Here is a 20,980-nt window from a genome sequence, read left to right on the forward strand (position 1 = left end):
TCTCTAAAGACATCTATCGGTGAGATGAAAAGAATCATCTTTGATGAGATGTCAAAAAATAATATTAAAAATTACTCCTATAATTGGTGATAATCCAGATTTGTGAACAGTTATTTGGACACACTCAAAATGTTGTATTTGATTACGCATTTTTATCAATTGTTGCGCGGAATGATCGATAATCCTGAAATTATCCGGAGCTAAGGTCTGTATTAAAAAATATTATAAAATTGTACAATCGTCTGTACTATAGTAATATATTATTAGATTAAAACCAATATTTTTAGCTTTTCCACTTTATTTTTATTTGACCAGCGACCGGGTTTCGTCGTTACCGACATCATCAGACTGGTGGGAGGCTATACAAATTGTTATGTTATATATAAAACAAGACAGGAGTTGATAACCATGATTTGATATAATTTTTTAAATTTTTTAAAATTAATTTCTCAACAAAATTAATATTATTAATATGATTAATTATATTGAGATTGTTGAGATAATTTTGTTGTTAAATTAATATAAAATAACATTAATTTCTCAACAAAATTATATCAAATCATGGTTATTAACTCCTGCCTTGTTTTATATATAACATAACAATTTGTATAGCCTTCCGCCAGTCTGATGATGTCGGTAACGACGAAACCCGGTCGCTGGTCAAATAAAAATAAAGTGGAAAAGCTAAAAATATTGGTTTTTATCTAATAATATATTAAAAATGCAATTCCATCACGGAGTGTCAGTGGATAATATAAATCTATGTACTATAGAAGTTGTGTATGGAAAAGCATCCAGTAGGTACAATATACAATATCGTGTTGAAATTTAATATGGGTGACATTATAAAGTGCGGTATTTTTATGGGCGCCATATTAAGAATATTATATTAAAATGCCACCAAAACATTATTATCATTTTCGTTGCATAACGACGCGACCAAAAGCCCGAGTACTGAAAACAGGTTTTTGGAACGAGAGGAATAAATATTTAACTCAAGTAATTACATATCGCTCACTCCTTTCAAGAACGTCATAAATCAAAAATCGTCAATTTTCAGTTGTTTATGTTTTCGGAATGCCCAGAAAATGTACTATATCCCAGCAAAAGCGGCATATTTTAAACTTAATATTTACCCGCTACAGGGCAGAAAGTGTTGTTTTTGCATTTTTAAGAAAAATTATTGTTCAATTGTTTTTCAAATATACTAAATATTTTTCAAATATACTAAATATTTTTCAAATGGAAAAAAAACCTTCAGCTTTTACCTAAAAAGATCTGTTGCACAGTAAAAAGTTCAAAAAGTGGCTTCATATTTATTTTTAATACATTGTATTATAATATTTAACATTAAAAACGCTCTCCTGAAAAATCAAGTATTTTGATTTATGACGTTCTTGAAAGGAGTGAGCGATATATATTTTAATTATCAAATTTTAATAAAAACTTTCAGAAAAAGATAAACTAGCGTTGCACAGTACACGGCTGTCCAAACTCAAAACACAGTAAGGAACTTTTTTTTGTAGAACGTTTTCTAAGTAGATTCTACTTAGTCAAAAAATGCAAAAAAATGTCCCTCACCGTGTTTTGAGTTTTGACATCCGTATAGTCCTAGTTCTAACCCGCGAAATATGGAAGTCAAAGCAAGGAGTTTGTAAAAGAAGGATAAAAGTAGACTGAATGCAGTCGATCTGAATGCAGTCCGTCGTGATGTAATGGTTAGCGTGTTAAGCTACCACGCTGGAGGTCCCGGGTTCGATTCACGGGAGGGTGAAAATAAATGTTAGTGATTTTACTCTCCCAAATTTATTAAACATTGTCCCTGAAGCGCAGGAGTGATCACCTTGCCTTCGTGTAAGAAGCGATCAAGATAACACAGTGCCCTATGCACCATTGCGTGCGGATAAGGGTTAGAGAAGAAGAATGCAGTCTAATTTCATTTGCGGAAAATCTGTGTTGAAAAGTCGAATGGTGAGCAAATTGTCCTCTCAGGATCTTTAAAAACTATGCTTCTCTGCTGAATGTTCCTACTGGGATCAACATCTCACACACACAGACACTCACACACACACACACACACACACACACACACACACACACACACACACACACACACATTCATTCATTTGCTAGATCTACACTAAATATTTTGTGCTTATCTTTATGTTTCTGTGGTTAACTATAATTGGCTTGTTTAATGTATATCTTTTAATGTTTAATAAAACCCTTATCCGCACCCAAATGATGCATAGGGCACTGTGTCATATAAACGCAGTGTTATCTTGATCGTTTTACTCATGAAGGAAAGGTGATCAGCCCTCCGCTTCAGGTACCAGTCCATGGTAATAATATTGAATAAATATTCCAGTGAAAAAATCACTTATTTTTATTTTACCCTCCTTGGGACCGCCAGAACGGTAGCCGAGCGTGCTGACCATTACACTACGGAGGCGGACGAACTTTCAATGTTTAGTTCTACATATGTTGCTGTTCTTAACCCAAATAAATAAATAAATAAATATTTTTTCTGAAATATGATTTTTTTGTTATTTTTCTGACTTGCATCGTTACGCAAATGAGCCTTCGAAATGTAGGTCAGTTGTTCGAGAGGATGTAAGTCGTGATAAACGATTATAATGTCACGATCGCTGTCATAAAAATATTTATTGTAATTTCTCCTGCCGATAAGGTCTGCAGACGGTTATAGCACCATATGTTGCTCAGAGACGGTATTACCTGGATACAATGCACACTGGACTACCAATTCGTGTTTAATTACTGCGTTCTCTCAGACGAACGAGCCGCAAAACGTTGCATGATAGATGCTTGAATAATTCAAATACTTGAAAAGAGGTCATGTCACGAGACGGAATAATCGGTGGGTATGTATGAGGGGATGCGTGAATGTGGAAGAGGCGAAGATTTTTTGTAGAGACAGATTGATGTGGAATTCTGTTCTCTCTGCCTACCCCTGCGGTTAGGCAGCGAGAACAAATAATTTAGAGTCTTGTTAAGAATGATAATAATACATAACACTCTCTTTATCATTCATCGTTTACTTAACGTAATACAACTTTTATAAACATGTTCGTGACTACCGGTTTCGGAAAATCATTCCATCATCAGTTCATTAAAATAAAATTATTACGATTTGACATGACAAAATTTAATAATATTAATATACAAAATATAATAATATATGTTCCATATATATTTTAAACACTAATCTGATTTTAATATATATTTAAAAAAAATGGGCGCGGTATATATGTGTGGCTTCCAGCGCAGCCGGTCGCATACTGAATTGGTTATCCTAGAGTACAAGTACAATCCCTTAAGGATAAAATCAACATTGCATCGATGAGATGCAGTGTCCTATGCGTCACTGAGTGGAGATAAGAGTAGAAGAAGAAATTTATTCATCACGAATTCTTATTATTTTGTATGTATTTTATTGTTAATTTATTGCATTTTTCTTTTTATTGGGGTATATTACTTGTAATTTAGACCACCCAAGATTGGCACATTATTATTACAGGTAATTTAAAAATGATTTTATAGCAAACGTATTATCTTTCTACCATGGCAGTACAGGGTGTTTCAAAACAATTGTTAAATCACCAATTTCGTGTTTATAACGGTACACTAACTAAAATCTAAATGTTACGCCGCATCCCCGAAGGGTAGGCAGAGAGAATAGTGCGTCACACTATTCTGTCTTTGCAAACAATCTACGCCTCTTCCACATTCATGCATCTTCTCATATATAAACCCTTATCTGCACCCCAATGGTGCATAGGGTACTGCGTCATATAAACGCAGTGTTATCTTGATCGTTTTAAACATGAAGGAAAGGTGATCAGCCCTCCGCTTCAGGTACCAGTCCAGTGAAATATTGAATAAATATTACAGTGAAAAAATCACTTATATTTATTTGACCCCCCCTGGGAATCGAACCCGGGACTTCCATAACAGTAGACGAGCGTGCTGACCATTACACTACGGAGGTTTCTTATTACAATATACACAAACGTTTCAATTTCATATTTTTTGTGTACCTATGCCTAGAAGCCCTTAGGGCTCGAACTCAGAAACTCTGACTCAGATTCCGCGACACTAACCACAGGACCACAACCGGACTCCAAAATCTCTTAGACTCTTGACAGAATTTCACATATACAATATTGAATTCTTTTTATCCAATCACCCGATGATCTACAATACAAAATCGGTGTTTAAATAATAATAAAAAAACACATTATCGGCCCCAAAAAGGTCCGTTTTTACCTGTTGAGGACCTCCGCGCAAGACTTAATGGGTGTTTTTATGTGTCCTGTAAATATTTGCGGTCTAAGAAGGCGTATTCAAAATATTGTTTGTCACTGTTAATAAAAGGTTGTCAATATTTTAAAGTGTATTTAAGTATGTATAGAATAACATAATGTGTGGAAGTGAGGCATGGAGTTGGAAACAGGAATGCGATCTTTCAGTGCGGCAAAACCATGTATGATGTGTGTTATATATACATCATTTTGAGTGTGTCCAAATACTTGTTCACAAATCTGGATTATCTCCAATTATAGGAGTTATATATATATATATATATATATATATATATATATATATATATATATATATATATATATATATATATATATATATATATATATATATATATAATATATATATATATATATATATATATATATATATATATATATATATATATATATATATATATATATATATATATATATATATATATATATATATATATATATATATATATATATATATATATATATATATATATATATATATATATATATATATATATATACTAATTCTAAAACATTGAAATACACATAGTTAGGTTATAGTTATATAATAAATTAATAACCCTTCCCTTACGATACCAAAAACTTCCACGCACTCCGTATACCATATAAAAATATGATTTAAACCCTGAGGATGACAAGATTCTTGTCAAAACCGGTTGGGAAAAGTGTACCAATAAAAAGTGGTTAAAACAAAGTTGTTTTATTTTGTCAAGTTTATAGAATGTGCCACAAAGTATCTTTAAAAAACGTTCAAGAAAAAAAAAAGTTCCAATAGTGATATATGGAAATAATAATGTTTTCAAGCGTTTTCCAGTATGTAAAAATAATCCGGGATTCGGGTCATGCATACATACATTTGAATAAAAGGGTCTCAGCTTAAAAAAAGCTTTCTCAATCCAACACAGATGGCCGTTGTGAACTTATATGTATCGTGTAATGAGATTGAACGTGCTGACCATTACATTAAGGAGGCGGACATGATAATATTACATAATAATAATTAAAATAAAAAATAAAATAAAATACAAATAAAATAAAATATCACATGCCATAAAAGGATGTAAGTTATGAGGGACCCAATTTTTTTAAAAGGTCCTATGAGAAACTTTCACATGCTATTGACTATGTTAGCCGTGGGAATCCATGTAGGGCATCGAACCACAGACTAATCCTATCGTACACAAGTGTGCTGACCACTTGTGACGCTGCCGTTTTCAATTAAATAATCCCCGCCGTAATTCTATTATTCCAATTGAAGGTCAAAAAAATTTACGTTTGATCTGATATATGGTACATACATCATAAGATACAGTGCCATTGGTCAGCCGAGACGTGAACCGCTTTGTTAGGTCAATCTAGCAACAAGTCTTTCTTTATCAAACCAAGTAACTACCTAACCATCAGACTGACTCTCCGCAAGGGTAGGCAGAGAGAATTGAACGCCATATCGCTCTGTCTTTGCATACATTCTTAGCCTCTTCTATATTCATGTATATCCTCCATACACACCTGGCCTGACCGCTTTCAAGTATTTGAAACGCTTTATCATGCCAAATTTTCCTTGGTATTTCCCTTTTTCCAATGGTGCATAGGGCACTATATCGTATTGATGCAGCGTTATTTTGATAGTTTTTTACAAGGCGATCACTCCTGCGTGTTCGGGACCCTTCCAGAGAAGTTTTCAATAATATTAGAGTTTTTTTTTGCGATGGGAATTGCATTTATTATTTACCTTGCTTATTATGTACAAGGTTTATACATCATTTAGTGGATTTTTGTTTGTTCTAGCTAATTAAATATGTTTTTATTTGAATCTGTGTTGGGAACAGGAGGGATAATCTAGTGTGGGTCCAACAGGAACTTGTCAGCATTTGCTCATTGCTGGGAGGAAACCACGTTGCACTCCTCAGGAGAAGGCAGACTGTTGACTGTCGTCAGCAGACCTTCCGATCCACTAGAAGAGGGTTCGGTATTTTGTGTCCTACTTTGGTTTATAAAATAAAAATAAAATAAAATTAGAGTGTAAAATCAGTAATATTCATTTTCTGAAGGGAAATTAGTTTTAGTTTTCTTTGTGACGTTATACATTTTTATAGTATACTAAGGGAATGTGGAAGTCTGGGAATTTACAGGAGTTATGACTTGTGAAGTAGGTTGTAAACCCTGCAAACGATTGGACTTCCACATTCCCTGCGTGTGAAAAGATATTAAATGAAAACATACCAGCGAAATATAAAATGGTAGCACACAATTGAGTCCTGGTAGGAAGCGTTATGTGTGGAAGTGAAAAATAGAGTAGGCAAAAGAAGGATGCAAGTAGACTGAATTCAGTCAGTAAAATTTAAAAAAATATATATAGATATGTTGCTCACTCCTTTCAACAACGTCATGTATCAAAAATCGTCAATTTTCAGTTGTGTTTTCGAAATGTCCAGAAAATGAATATCCCAGCAAAAGCGGCATATTTTTAACTAAATATTTACGATAGTAACTAACTGTTAGCGATATATGATATACTCGTACAAGATAAAGTGTTATTTACGAATTAAAAGTTTAGAAAATGGATAGATATTTCACAATATGATGCATTTTACTCGATTATATGATTATTCTTTAATAATAACGGTAAACTTATATGATAAACTAGATCAAGTGGTATTTACCAAGTAAAAGTATAAAAAATTATAGATATTACAACTAAGTGAAGCATTTTTTCGAAATTATACGATCATTTCTTTATAACAACGGTAAACTTACATGATATACTAAAAAATGTGCTATTTACCATGGATTTTTCTAGATATGATTATTCCTATATAACAATAGCAAGCCGTACATATCATAATGTAAAAGAAGAGATGTGAACCCTTTTAGAAACAAATAAATACTTATATAAAAAAATATAAACTTACTTTATTTAGGTCTTATTAATTCAATCCAAAGCACAAACATATCACAAAAACACAGTTGTTATTTATCAACTTTTTATAAATAAAAAAAACACTCAACACAAAACATTGTTATAATATTCACAAAACACATTTATGAGTTAAAGTTACTTAAATGCATTTGTAATTTTATTCCATGAATTTATTTTATTATTATTATCATAGACAATTAGTTACTTTTACGTTAAATCACATATTCACTTTAAGACAATGATAACAAAAAATCTGTTGTTTTATGATACCCACCTAGTAATTCAAAAAATAAATAATAAAAATAAAAATAAATAAATGTACTTTACATCAACTGAAAAGCAGTTATTAAGATGGTAATCGAGGTCTGGGTTTTTACAGGGCTTACGACCTGAATAAACTGATTTAGGTTTTTTTATTGCACATGAATACAGAATTCGACACCGGGGGGGGGGGGTGCATATCAAAATATATTACAGATGTCGCAGCAGAGACGAAGAATTTTATACTATTGAAATAAGGAAATTTGGCGATTTTTCAAACTTATAGCTTGTCATTGGTAGGCTTAAGTGATCACATTATACACTTGCGCAATGTTTACAATTCCCAGTATCATGATATTGAACCTCAATACTTATTCGCCAAATTCCAATGTATATTGAGCGAACAACACGTGTGGATTCTAGCGCACATGGTCGCATACTGACCGAGAGACTTAATAGTAAAACATTTTTTTAAAAATTACAAAATATTTTCAATTTCATATATAAAAAAATAAATTAAAATGCATTCTAAAAGAAAGCTAATTCCATTATATGTATATTTCAAAAAAAATATTCGTGGTCACAAGTCTGGCTCCTCCTACAGCCGGTTGCATACTGAATTGTTAATTTGCGAGTACACTCAAACAATAAAACCCAGTCTAAAAACAACCAGTCTGATGACGTCGGTAACGACGAAACCCGGCTACTGGCCAAATAAAATAAATATGAAAAAATAAACTACATTGTTATTTTATTAAATAATAAATATTCGGCTAATTTCAACGCAATTCTCATAAAATATTGGAATTGTAACAATAATTATTGTAGTTGTAACAGTAATTATTGGAGTTGTAACAATAATTAATGCAGTTGTAACTATCTAAAAACTGATCACGCTATTTCACAAGGTTAACAAATTAAAAATAATTATTATGTAATTTATTGTAAAAGACTAACACAATAACGGGCCGGTAGTTATTTTGTTTTCGTACAATTTGATTCACGATTGTTATCCGCGTGATAAACAATTGCGGTAGTGACTTTGTATAACCGAACCGTCATGAGCGACCGGCTGCACCGCGGTAAGGCGACTCACTGACTCGGGTCAAACACAACTGATCTTATCGCATACCACTGTGCGGAGATCCAGACATTCCTAAACTGTTTATTTATTTATTTATTTATTTGGGAAACAATAGTTACATTAACAAAAATAGACATTACATTACATTAACAAAAAACAGTTACGTTAAAAAAAAGCCAATTAAACAATTCCACATTTATGTTATAAAATAGTAATGGCCGAATTGCATTGCGCCTCTTTTAAAAAAATTGCCGCAAGAGCGCTAAAAGAGCGAAACAATGCGGTGTTAGTTTGATCGTTACTTTCAGATACAGGTGATACTAAACAAACATCAGAGTTTACAACATTTTGAGTGTGTCTAAATACTTGTTCACAAATCTGGATTATCTCCAATTAAAGGAGTTATTTTTCATGTTATTTTTTGACATCTCAACATAGATGAAGAATAATATGAAAGTCTGGACATTTACGGAGCTTGTAATTTGGGCTTGTGATTATAAAATCCGGGATTCGGACCTCACATACAAATGAAAGAGTTCCTGCTCAATAAAAAGCTTCATTCATCTCACCAATAGTGAAATTCTAATGATTCAAGCACTGTGTTTCGAAATGAAACCATCTATAATGGCAGTTCCAAGAATTTGAGTATTGAGATTGTCAATCATGGGTAGAATTGGTGAATGTTACACGTGTGTAAAGTGATCACTTAAACCAGCCTATGACGGTCGTCAGCCCCGTAAATACCCAGACTTACATATTTTTCATTCTTCTTCATCTACGTAGATATGTCAAAATGTAAAAATAGCTCTTCAGTGGAGAAACCCAGATTCGAGAACAAGTATTTGGACTCACCGAAAATGTTATAAATAATTATTTATAAAATGGAACAGTTTTACAAGCACTGCTTTTAAATCTATTGTAAAAACACCTTAAGATGCTGTCATCGCGCGTCAACTATTTAAGAAAATCAACTTTGTAAAAAAGCCAAACCATTTTCACTGCTGACAATGACCAATCATTTCGGCGTTCAACACTTTTTAGCTTTGTGTCTTCACTTTGGCTCCCATTTTTTTTAAAGCTAGCACAAAAAGTACGGAGTTCTCAAGTTTTATTACGTTAGAAAACCACTTATTTATTTGCTTTTTTTAATAATATTTTATTTATTTACCGGTTTCGGGATGAATGGAGTTGTTCTGTTGGATACAAGTGTTCCTAATGACGATGCTTGGAATGAGGCACGACGCCATTTTGTTTATTTATATATATATATATATATATATATATATATATATATATATATATATATATATATATATATATATATATATATATATATATATATATATATATATATATATATATATATATATATATATATATATATATATATATATATATATATATATATATATATATATATATATATATATATATATATATATATATATATATATATATATATATATATATATATATATATATATATATATATATATATATATATATATATATATATATATATATATATATATATATATATATATATATATATATATATATATATATATATATATATATATATATATATATATATATATATATATATATATATATATATATATATATACATATATATATATATATATATATTTATATATATACATATATATATATATATATATATATTTATATTTATTCATAATGGAAGACATTGAATAATAAGAATCACACATGTATATATGAAATACATATAAAACAGGCTCATTTCAACAAATGATAATATAAATACATTTTTTTTATTTTTTAAACTTCACGTACAGTAAAGAAAAGAGTATATTTGCGGGCTTGTTGCTAAAAAGCAATATCTTCCGACCAACCAAAAACAGACTAGTGATATTGGTCAAAACGTTTGATACCATATATAGCTTTTTGCAATCAGAGAGTAGATGGTACTTGATGATTTAAAAATATAAAACATAAATTACAAATTGATACTTGAAAAAAAAAATACAAAAGACGATAATAAGGAAGGCAAAGGATTTTAGGAGTTTAGGGAAGGAGGTAGAGGGAAAAACTAAGGGAGGAGGTTTGATGGACAGTTAGGATTCTAATGACAAATAGTAATGACGACGTTTCTTAAAAGTTATTAGATAAAGTTATCTCAATATAGATGAAGAAGAATATGGGTATTTACAATGCTTCTGACATGTCATAGGCTGGTGAAGTGAACACTTTACATAACAGGAAATTTGCTTGTATTAATAATAAAAAATGAACTATTATATTTGACTAATATCATCCTTGATCCCAAGCGCAGGACTGCACTCTTCGACTGTGCATGAATAACGATCGAGCTAACACCGCAACGTTTCGCTGCAGTGCTCTCTGCACCAATGGGTGCAGACAACAGATAGAAGAACATGATTATTCCGTTTTTTTAATCCACAAATAAACAATGGATTTTTTTGGAACGTTCATAGATAAAACATATATTTTTCTTAATACATTATAAGGAAAAAAACGAGACATGTTGGAAGAATACAAAACAAAGAAATGATACGGTTATTAAAAAGTAATTAGTCAGTTTGTAATTTATCTGGCGTGGTGTTATAATGAAACTCCATTAATCATAATATCTCGGTATAGGGTGATCAAAAAATTACATTTTGTAGCACCACGTTTGTTGTTGTAAATAATTTTATTTTTCATACACGAGTAATGTCAATGTTGCATAGGGCACTGCATCGTACTGACGCAGTGTTATCTTAATCGTTACTTGCATCATGGCAAGGTGGTCTCTACTGCGCTTCGGGAACCAATCCGGGGTAATATTAAATAAGTATCAGAATTTAAAATCACTAATACTTATTTTCACACCCCCACCTCGGGAATCGAACCCGGGACCTATATATATATATATATATATATATATATATATATATATATATATATATATATATATATATATATATATATATATATGTATATATATATATATATATATATATATATATATATATATATATATATATATATATATATATATATATATATATATGTATATATATATATATATATATATATATATATATATATATATATATATATATATATATATATATATATATATATATATACATAAATGATTCAATAATCGATTTTTATATTTTATAATTAATATCATTATTAAAATTTTATATATACATGATTTTATCTTATTTTTAACCTTTTCTTTTTAATTGTGTTGGTTTGTAGTCCCGTGGTTAGTGTCGCCGACTCGTAAGTCAGAGTTTCTCGGTTCGAGCCCATTCTACCACAATTTGATACCTATTTCTAATAATGAGCCGCTTAGTCGCACATAAATAGTATGAAATTGAAATATTTCTGTTAATAATAACATAAAAAAAAAACACAAATACATCTCTTTAAAAAAATAACTAATTTTCTATTCTGAGATTACTTACTATTTTTAACATAATACTATATCGCTCACTCCTTTCAAGAACGTCATAAATCAAAAAACTCAATTTTTCAGGAGAACGTTTTTAAAGTTTAAAAATATAATACAATGTATTAGAAATAAATATCAATCCACTTACTGAACTTTTTACTGTGCAAAAGATCTTTTTAGGTAAAACCTGAAGGTTTTTCCTCCATTTGTAAAATATTTAGTGTATTTAAAAAAATAATTAAACAATACCTTTTCTTCAAAATGCAAAAACAACACTTTCTGCCCTGTAGCGGGTAAATATTAAGTTGAAAATATGCCGCTTTTGCTGGGATATAGTACATTTTCTAGGCATTCCGAAAACATTCACAACTGAAAATTGACGATTTTTGATTTATGACGTTCTTGAAAGGAGTGAGCGATATGAGAAAGGTCTTATTAAGATTCGCTACAAAGGATACTACATTTTGAGATACTTCTGATACATATTTACACAAAAGGAAAGATCCACCATAATTGTACACCCTGTTGACTTGCAGTTTTTATTCATAAAATTTAATTATTCAAACAATAAAATTCAATAATAATTCCCCAACAAAACCAGGTAACACGACCCAATTTCATAACGAAGCCCTATATTGTATTTTCGTGTATTTTAAATGAAGATTTTTCACGATTTTTTTACTTAAATTCTTCATATCAAAAGAGATACAAAATATTTTGATTTAAAAACACTTGAACAATAATATATGTATTTTTTTCTCTTCTGAACTTTTTAATATGTATGCAAGATCCTTCCCGAATCAATTTAAATACTGGAAGTCGCCTTAAAAAATTGTATAACATTCATCATTTTACCCATGATTGACAGACACACTAATTTTATTTTTGAATCATATACATATGTCATAAATCTTATGTGGTTTGAGCTCGTGGCAGCATGTATGGTTGGTTTGAGAAAGCTTTAATTTAGCAGTTACCTTTTTGTTTAAATGTATGAAAGAAGGCAAGACAATAAAACTAACGTTTCAGGTACCGGTCCAGTGTAATATTAGATAAATATGAGAGAGACAAATTCTCATATATATATATATATATATATATATATATATATATATATATATATATATATATATATATATATATATATATATATATATATATATATATATATATATATATATATATATATATATATATATATACATATATATATATATATATATATATATATATATATATATATATATATATATATATATATATATATATATATATATATATATATATATTGTATATATATTTATATTATCCACTGACACTTCGTGATGGAATTGCATTTTTAATTTATTATTAGATTAAAACCAATGTTTTTAGCTTTTCCACTTTTTTATTTGACCAGCGACCGGGTTTCGTCGTTACCGACATCATCAGTCTGATGATGTCGGTGATTAAAAAAAAATAAAATAAAATAAAATAAAATATGTATATATATATATATATATATATATATATATATATATATATATATATATATATATATATATATATATATATTTAACTTCCAAGAATTTCAGTAGTTTATAACAACTGTTTATCATGGGTAGAATTGGTAAATATTACACGTGTGTAAAGTGATCACTTAAACTAGCCTATGAAGGTCGATAAATGCCCAGATTTCCACATTCTTATTCATCTGTGTTGAGATGTCAAAAAATAATAAGTATTTATTTAGCTTGCACCAAATCAATTAATGAAAATATTATTCTTAACTTCTCATCAAAGATGAAGAAGAATATGGAAGTATAGTCGTCAGCCCCGTAAATGCCCAGACTTCAATATTCTTCTTCATCTTTGATGAGTCAAAAGATGATGTGAAAAATAATATGAAAATAACTCCTGTAATTAGAGATAATCCAGATTTGTGAACAAGTATTTGAAGGCAATCAAAATGTTGTAATGAAAATATGTTATTCGCACTATATTTGTGTGTTGGAATACGAATGGCATGCACCATTATATTGAACCTTTATTTATGGCGTGTGTTTATGGTTTGTGTTAAGCAGGAAATAATATGTATTTAATTTTAGAAAGGAAATAGCGTGTAAGTAGGTCAAACACTTTAACTTATTAGTTTAACTGATAACGGTATTATGCATACATTGCAACGTCAGTGAACTTTCAAGAATTCCAAGAATATGTATATATATATATATATATATATATATATATATATATATATATATATATATATATATATATATATATATATATATATATATATATATATATATATATATATATATATATATATATATAAATGTATATAAAATTTCAGCAATTTCAGCAAAACTTTAAGTATTTGGCAATCAAACATTTCAATAAACTCCCTAAAGAAATAAAAAAAATAGATGATATAAAAATACTTAAGAAAAAAATTAAAGCTCTATACATTTAAATCTTGAAAAAATATACAAAAAAAACTATTATATCTTTTATTATATAACATTAAACCACGAGTGTAAGTCCCTCTCCAAGCACAAGAGCACAGTCTTTTTTATGGAGAGGCAGAGCGAATCGAAATATAAAAGTTCTCCATATGTATAAATGATACAAAATAAATGATACAAATCCACTCACAATGTGAGTGGATCAAAACACAAAGTCATTTTATTTCTCAAAATAACATATCAATATGATCCACAAAGTTAATGCTTTCAATATTCAAAACAACATCAGTTATATTCATAAATCCTACCTGACGCACGGCCGGAACTCTCTGGCCCGTGACCGACTCGAGCAAGTCCCTGAGCAGTTCTCCATCCCTGCATTCTGCGAGTGCGCGCACCCTTTTGGCACTGCGCCCTCTCTCCAAGTAATGGTTTGCCCAGTCAGTGTAAATCTAGAAAAAAATAAAAAAGATTTTTATAAAATACCCTTAAAACTCAAAGGTGGAGACTGACCGGAGCATTTCGTCGTAACGTAACATGTTACGATGCGAGCATTCAGGCAGTCAGTACAGCGAGCCGAGCGCTCCATCCATAGTTTCGGATGCTCGCTGATGCTCGCCGCGAGCGATGTTACGACGTTATGTTACGACGAAATGCTCCGGTCAGTCTCCACCTTAAAACCTAATCTAAACTTCATCGTTGAACAACAAACTAGACAAAAATATCGAAATCTTCTAGTACACAACCATGATACACGATTTACACACAACGAAGGTTTGATAGTCCCAAGAATTAACAATAAATATGGGAGTCCAACACTGCAATATATCGTTCCGAACATTTTTAATTTGTTTCCGACGGAGGTTAGAGGTCAAAATAAAATATGGAAAAAAGGCAAAATAAAGGAATGTGTGAATGATCAAGAGTTTATTTTTATGAAAATTGTTAAATGTTTATATTCTTAATTTTTCCCTCTTTTTTGTATGTATATTAGGTTAAAATCGTTAAAAACAATAAAAAATGTATTAAAAAATAACTCCACCGACAAGACACACAAGGTGGTTGGTTGGTCTCTGCAAAAAATGTTCTAAATATGCAAAAATTGTGATTTGAATAAATGTATACAAAATAATAATAATAAAAAAAGACACCCAAAATGGAAACTCGGCTTTAGTCCCCGACAATCATGTTTATACTCGCTTGTATTAAAGCGAGTATAAAAGTGATCCACGCGGGAATGTTACGCACAAAAAGAACAGGGTATACTAGTTAGTATCTGTAAAAAGATGTGTCATATTTTAAGAAAAGTTTGTCCATCGATTGTTGGGATTGCGATTGAATTTCATGTTTAAATGTACAATTTGCCAGTGTAAACTCGGCTTTAGTCCTCGACAAATCATGTTTATACTCGCTTGTATTAAAGCGAGTATATACATGAGCCGCGCGGAATTGTTACACACAAAGAGAGCCGGGTATACTGGTAAGTATCTGCAAAAATAAATGTTATATTTTAAGAAACGTTGCAACTATCTATGTGACTAATTTAGTAACCAACACATCGGTGAAGTGATGTTACTGTTTGATATCGACGCGCTTCCTTTCGGTAATCCTGCTTTGAAAAGGGAATCCAGTTTTTGGAACTTTTGAAGTTTTGAGACATAATTTTTTATTATCATGACCACTTAAATTTTTTCACATTGTAGAACATATTACATTTATTTTTTTTTACATTTGTTCCAATCTTTGTCCGTTATATCGAGGTTTTACAGTAGGTATTGATATATCGCTCACTCCTTTCAAGAACGTCATAAACCAAAATTCGTCAATTTTCAGTTGTGCATGTTTTCGGAATGCCCAGAAAATGTACTATATCCCAGCAAAAATGGCATATTTTTAACTTAATATTTACCCACTACAGGGCAGAAAGTGTCGTTTTTGCATTTTGAAGAAAAGGTATTGTTTAATCATTTTTTTAAATAAACTAAATATTTTTCAAATGGAGAAAAAACCTTCAGGTTTTACCTAAAAAGATCTGTTGCACAGTAAAAAGTTCCATAAGTGGCTTGATATTTATTTTTAATACATTGTATTATATTTTTAAACTTTAAAAACGTTCTCCTGAAAAATCAAGTTTTTTGATTTATGACGTTCTTGAAAGGAGTGAGCGATATCATCAGTAGGTTGAATAATACAGTATCTGACAGAATAAATAACTAATGAAAAAAATCAAATATGTGTTTAAAATTATAAAGGCATACAATAAAACACCCCGTCGCTTCAAATTCGTAGTGTTGCAAGTCATTTTGCTAATTTAGTTTTGCAGCAAATGGACGAAAAAAGAGATGGTGAAACAGATCGGAGAGGGGACACTATTCTCGGATGCGACTCTCCGACACGGTGGCTTATTCTGAAACCCTGGGGAATGATGGACTATTTTTAGGAAAAGATACCGCTATAAAAACACGTCATTTAAAAATGTCTGGAGACGTGTAAATCAATCTCCAATATTGCGAAACAAAATTGGACTTAAAGAGATACATTTTTTGTTTTGAGACAACTTTTTTGAGTTTATTAATGTAAGCAACAGGTGAAAATACAAACTGTTTATATTTTCAGCATTGACTTTGTAATATTTAATAGATTAACTTAGTCAAAAGCATTTCTTTTAATATAATATGTATATATTATAAAAAACTTGGCACAATCAGGTATGTCAAATACATGAAAGCGGCCGGGTCAGGAGTCGTAATAATCGTCGGGTATGTATGAGGAGATGCGTGAATATAGAAGAGGCAAAGAATGTTTGCAAAGACAGAGTGGTGTGGCGTTCGATCCTCTCTGCCTACCCCTGCGGGGAAGCGGCGTGATGGTTAGTTAGTTAGTTAGTTTTATATACATATATATATATATATATATATATATATATATATATATATATATATATATATATATATATATATATATATATATATATATATATATATATATATATATATATATATATATATATATATATATATTTATTTATATATATATATATATACAATATATATATATATATATATATATATATATAAATATATATATATATATATATATATATATATATATATATATATATATATATATATATATATATATATATATATAAATATATATATAAAGCATAATCAAGTATTTCAAATACTTCAGGTCAGGAGACGGAATGGATGCATGAATGTGGAAATGCGAAGATAATTGGAAAAAGGAGCAGAGGAAGACCGAGAAAAACTTGACACGATCAAGTATGCCAAATACTTGAAAGTGGTCAGGTTAGGAGTTGAAACAATCGGCGGTATGCATGAGGAGATGCATGAACGTGGAAGAGGCGAAGAATTTTTGCAAAGACGGATTGGTGTGGCATTCTATTTTCTCTGCCTATCCCTGCGGGTAAGCGAAGTGATGATTAGTTACTTAGTTTTAATAATAGAATTTTAATAGTAAAATTTGCGAGTGTAAACTCAGCTTCCCCTCGACGACTCATGTTTATAGTCGCTTGTATCAAAGCGAATATAAACGCGGACCGCGCATGAATGCTACACACAAAGAAAACAGGGTCTACTAGTTAGTATCTGCAAAAAGAAATAGCATGTCATTTCATATTTTTAATATAGATAAGATGTTGAAAAATGCTATTTCGTCAGCATCTTGTATTTATTCGCTATATTTTGAACTATTATTTATTTCAAAACATATTACATACGTAAATCATATATACATATAATAATCCTGATGAGTAATTTCTATTTCGCATTTTGGGACATGGGATTAAGGTTAACAAGACTGGAACACAAATAATAAAGTAACGAAAAAGATTTTTTATAACCAAGACTAATACTAATACATGGCAAAATATAAAAACAATAAACAGGTATAATAAATTGGCACAAGAAGCGTATTTAAAAGAAATTAATGAGAAAACATAAGGTAAGAAGCATTATTAAAATAAACAAATGAGATAATATAAAAAACAAAAGGTAAAAACAAAATAAGAAAATATGACTAATCACTACATATATCGCTCACTCCTTTCAAGAACGTCATAAATAAAAAAACTTGATTTTTCAGGAGAGCGTTTTTAGAGTTTAAAAATTTAATACAATGTATTCAAAATAAATATCAAGCCACTTACTGAACTTTTTACTGTGCAACAGATCTTTTTAGGTAAAACCTGAACGTTTTTTCTTCATTTGAGAAATATTTAGGATATTTAAAAAAAATAATTAAACAATACCTTTTCTTCAAAATGCGAAAACTACTCTTTCTGCCCTGTAGCGGGTAAATATTAAGTTAAAAATATGCCTCTTTTGCTGGGATATAGTACATTTTCTGGGCATTCGGAAAATATGCACAACTGAATATTGACGATTTTTGATTTATGACGTTCTTGAAAGGAGTAGGCGATATATAATATATATCTTTCCATAAAGTACCCTCTCAGATCATTTATTTTGGATCCCCGAACTCTGTGAACGTGAAAGGGTAAAATGGTCCATCGGTATGAGTTGAGAAGAACATCAGAATGGAACCGAGAGATGAGTTTCCAGGAAGAGCGCTTGGCGGTGATTCACAGCCTCGCGATAGTAGAGAAAGAAGATGTAGTAAGTATGTACTGTATATGAGTGAAGTGTAGAACGGGTATTTATATCGCACTCACTATTCCGCAAATTGTTCAGAAACAAAACAACAGTAGGAGGAACGTTCTAGAAGTTTTTCGAGTTATGCGTTTATATTTAACCACTCTACTCTCGGGTTATTTTCAAGCATAATTTTTTCTTCTTCTCCGTCTTAATCCTCATTGCTGAGGGTTGTGACCCTTGCAGAAGCAATGACTCTTCTCCAGTTATCCCTTGACTGCGCTGCACGTAGCGCTCCAACACTGAGGTGCCTGCTGCTGCCTTAATTTGATCGGTCCATCGTGTTGGGATCTTCCTCTCCCTCTCTTTCCCTCCAGGCTACCGATCACAACTAGTCGTTCCAGGCTATCCTCGTTGCCACGCGCAACGTGTCCAAAGAACTGGAGAATCCGTCGGGTACAGATATTGGCCAGAGTCAAGCCATCCAAGCGTAGTTCCTGGCGAATGGACTCATTGGTGCGTCTAGCTGTCCATGGAATTCGGAGCATGCGCCTCCAACACCACATTTTGAAGGTATCAATTTTTCTCCTTTCTGCTGCTTTTATAGTTTTTTATAAACAGACAAAAAAATCACAGTGTTTGTTGTCACAAAATCCGGTACGCATAAAATAGTTTTGGAACAGATATCTTTTCTCGTGCGCGTGAGTCATACGGGTTAGCGCGGAATACGTCCAGTTTTGTCATAGTTTATATCTTTAATTGTATTGTTATTTCAAACCTTGAGGTGAAGTAAGCAGGTTTATGAGGTGTATATGGTATATGCATTATAAAGGTCAGCAGTCACCTATATATCGATGTAGGGGAGAGTGCCCATGAGTGGGACAGAGGATGAATGGGACAATCGTCCTCCAGCCCAAACTATTGTAACAAAAAAAAATAAAAAAATACCCAACATTAACGTTACGATATTAGACAGATTAATCCTCAAACCACAGTTCTCGACTGACAGTGAAGCGAGTAAGACGTGTTACAATTTTTTTGGGTCAAAAAGTAAATTATATACTGTAATTTGATTATGTTTGCACATATAAGTTATGATGAGTGCTCCAATTGATATATACAATTATTTAAGTCGGTTCTCTCCGTATATTATAAAGTAAGTTTCATCAAATTTACTTAAGTATAAATATATCGATTTATCTATTTTTATAAAAATCACGCATTTCCTTGAATGGGACGCGTCCAGTGATCATGAATGGGACGGTCCCACTCAAAGGGAAAATTGTCCCATTCGTGACGAATACTTTTTATTTACATTAAAAATCGTTTGTACTCGTTTGTATTACACGTATTGTAAACATTATATTGTTTTTAGGTTATAATGCCAAGAACACGCATAACCAACGTTCAAATTGAAGCTGCTGTAGAAGAGGTTTTAAATAAAAATCAAAATATTAGGTCGGTTGCAAAGACATATGCAATAGGAAAATCTTCTCTTTATAGACATGTTAAACAAGTAAAGGCTGATATTTCCAGTACTAAGATATTTTTACATACACCTAGCATAGGAATAACAGAGCCTATCAGCGGAAGCTAAACTGGCAGGGCACAACGGAGTCCTGGTTCTAACTCTAATGTATGGAAGTGAAACATGGAGTTGGCAAAAGAAGGATAAAAGTAGACTGAATGCAGTCAAAATGCGATCTCTCAGAAGAATGTGCGACAAAACGATGTATGATAGATGTTCGAATAGTGAAATAAGGAAGAAATGCAAAGCTGAGACAAGCATTATCGATGAAATTAAGAAAGGTGTGCTGAGATGGTTTAGACATGTAGAACGAATGAGTGAGGAAAAGACGGT

General features: G+C 30.9%; 1 protein-coding gene across 3 annotated transcripts in view; it reads right to left on the reverse strand.

Annotated features, from left to right (window-relative positions):
* Window positions 1–20,980, reverse strand: part of sick (sickie) — a 377,677-nt gene that overhangs the window by 230,308 nt on the left and 126,389 nt on the right. For all 3 annotated transcript variants that reach the window (XM_088263668.1, XM_088263667.1, XM_088263666.1), the window contains one exon: window positions 14,812–14,955. In XM_088263668.1, the coding sequence (XP_088119794.1) occupies window positions 14,812–14,955 (144 nt within the window). The remainder of the gene's footprint in view (window positions 1–14,811; window positions 14,956–20,980) is intronic.

The sequence above is a fragment of the Brachycentrus maculatus genome, unplaced genomic scaffold, assembly GCF_059751285.1.
Source record: "Brachycentrus maculatus isolate JH-2025_06_01 unplaced genomic scaffold, ASM5975128v1 h1tg000202l, whole genome shotgun sequence".
NCBI lineage: Eukaryota > Metazoa > Arthropoda > Insecta > Trichoptera > Brachycentridae > Brachycentrus > Brachycentrus maculatus.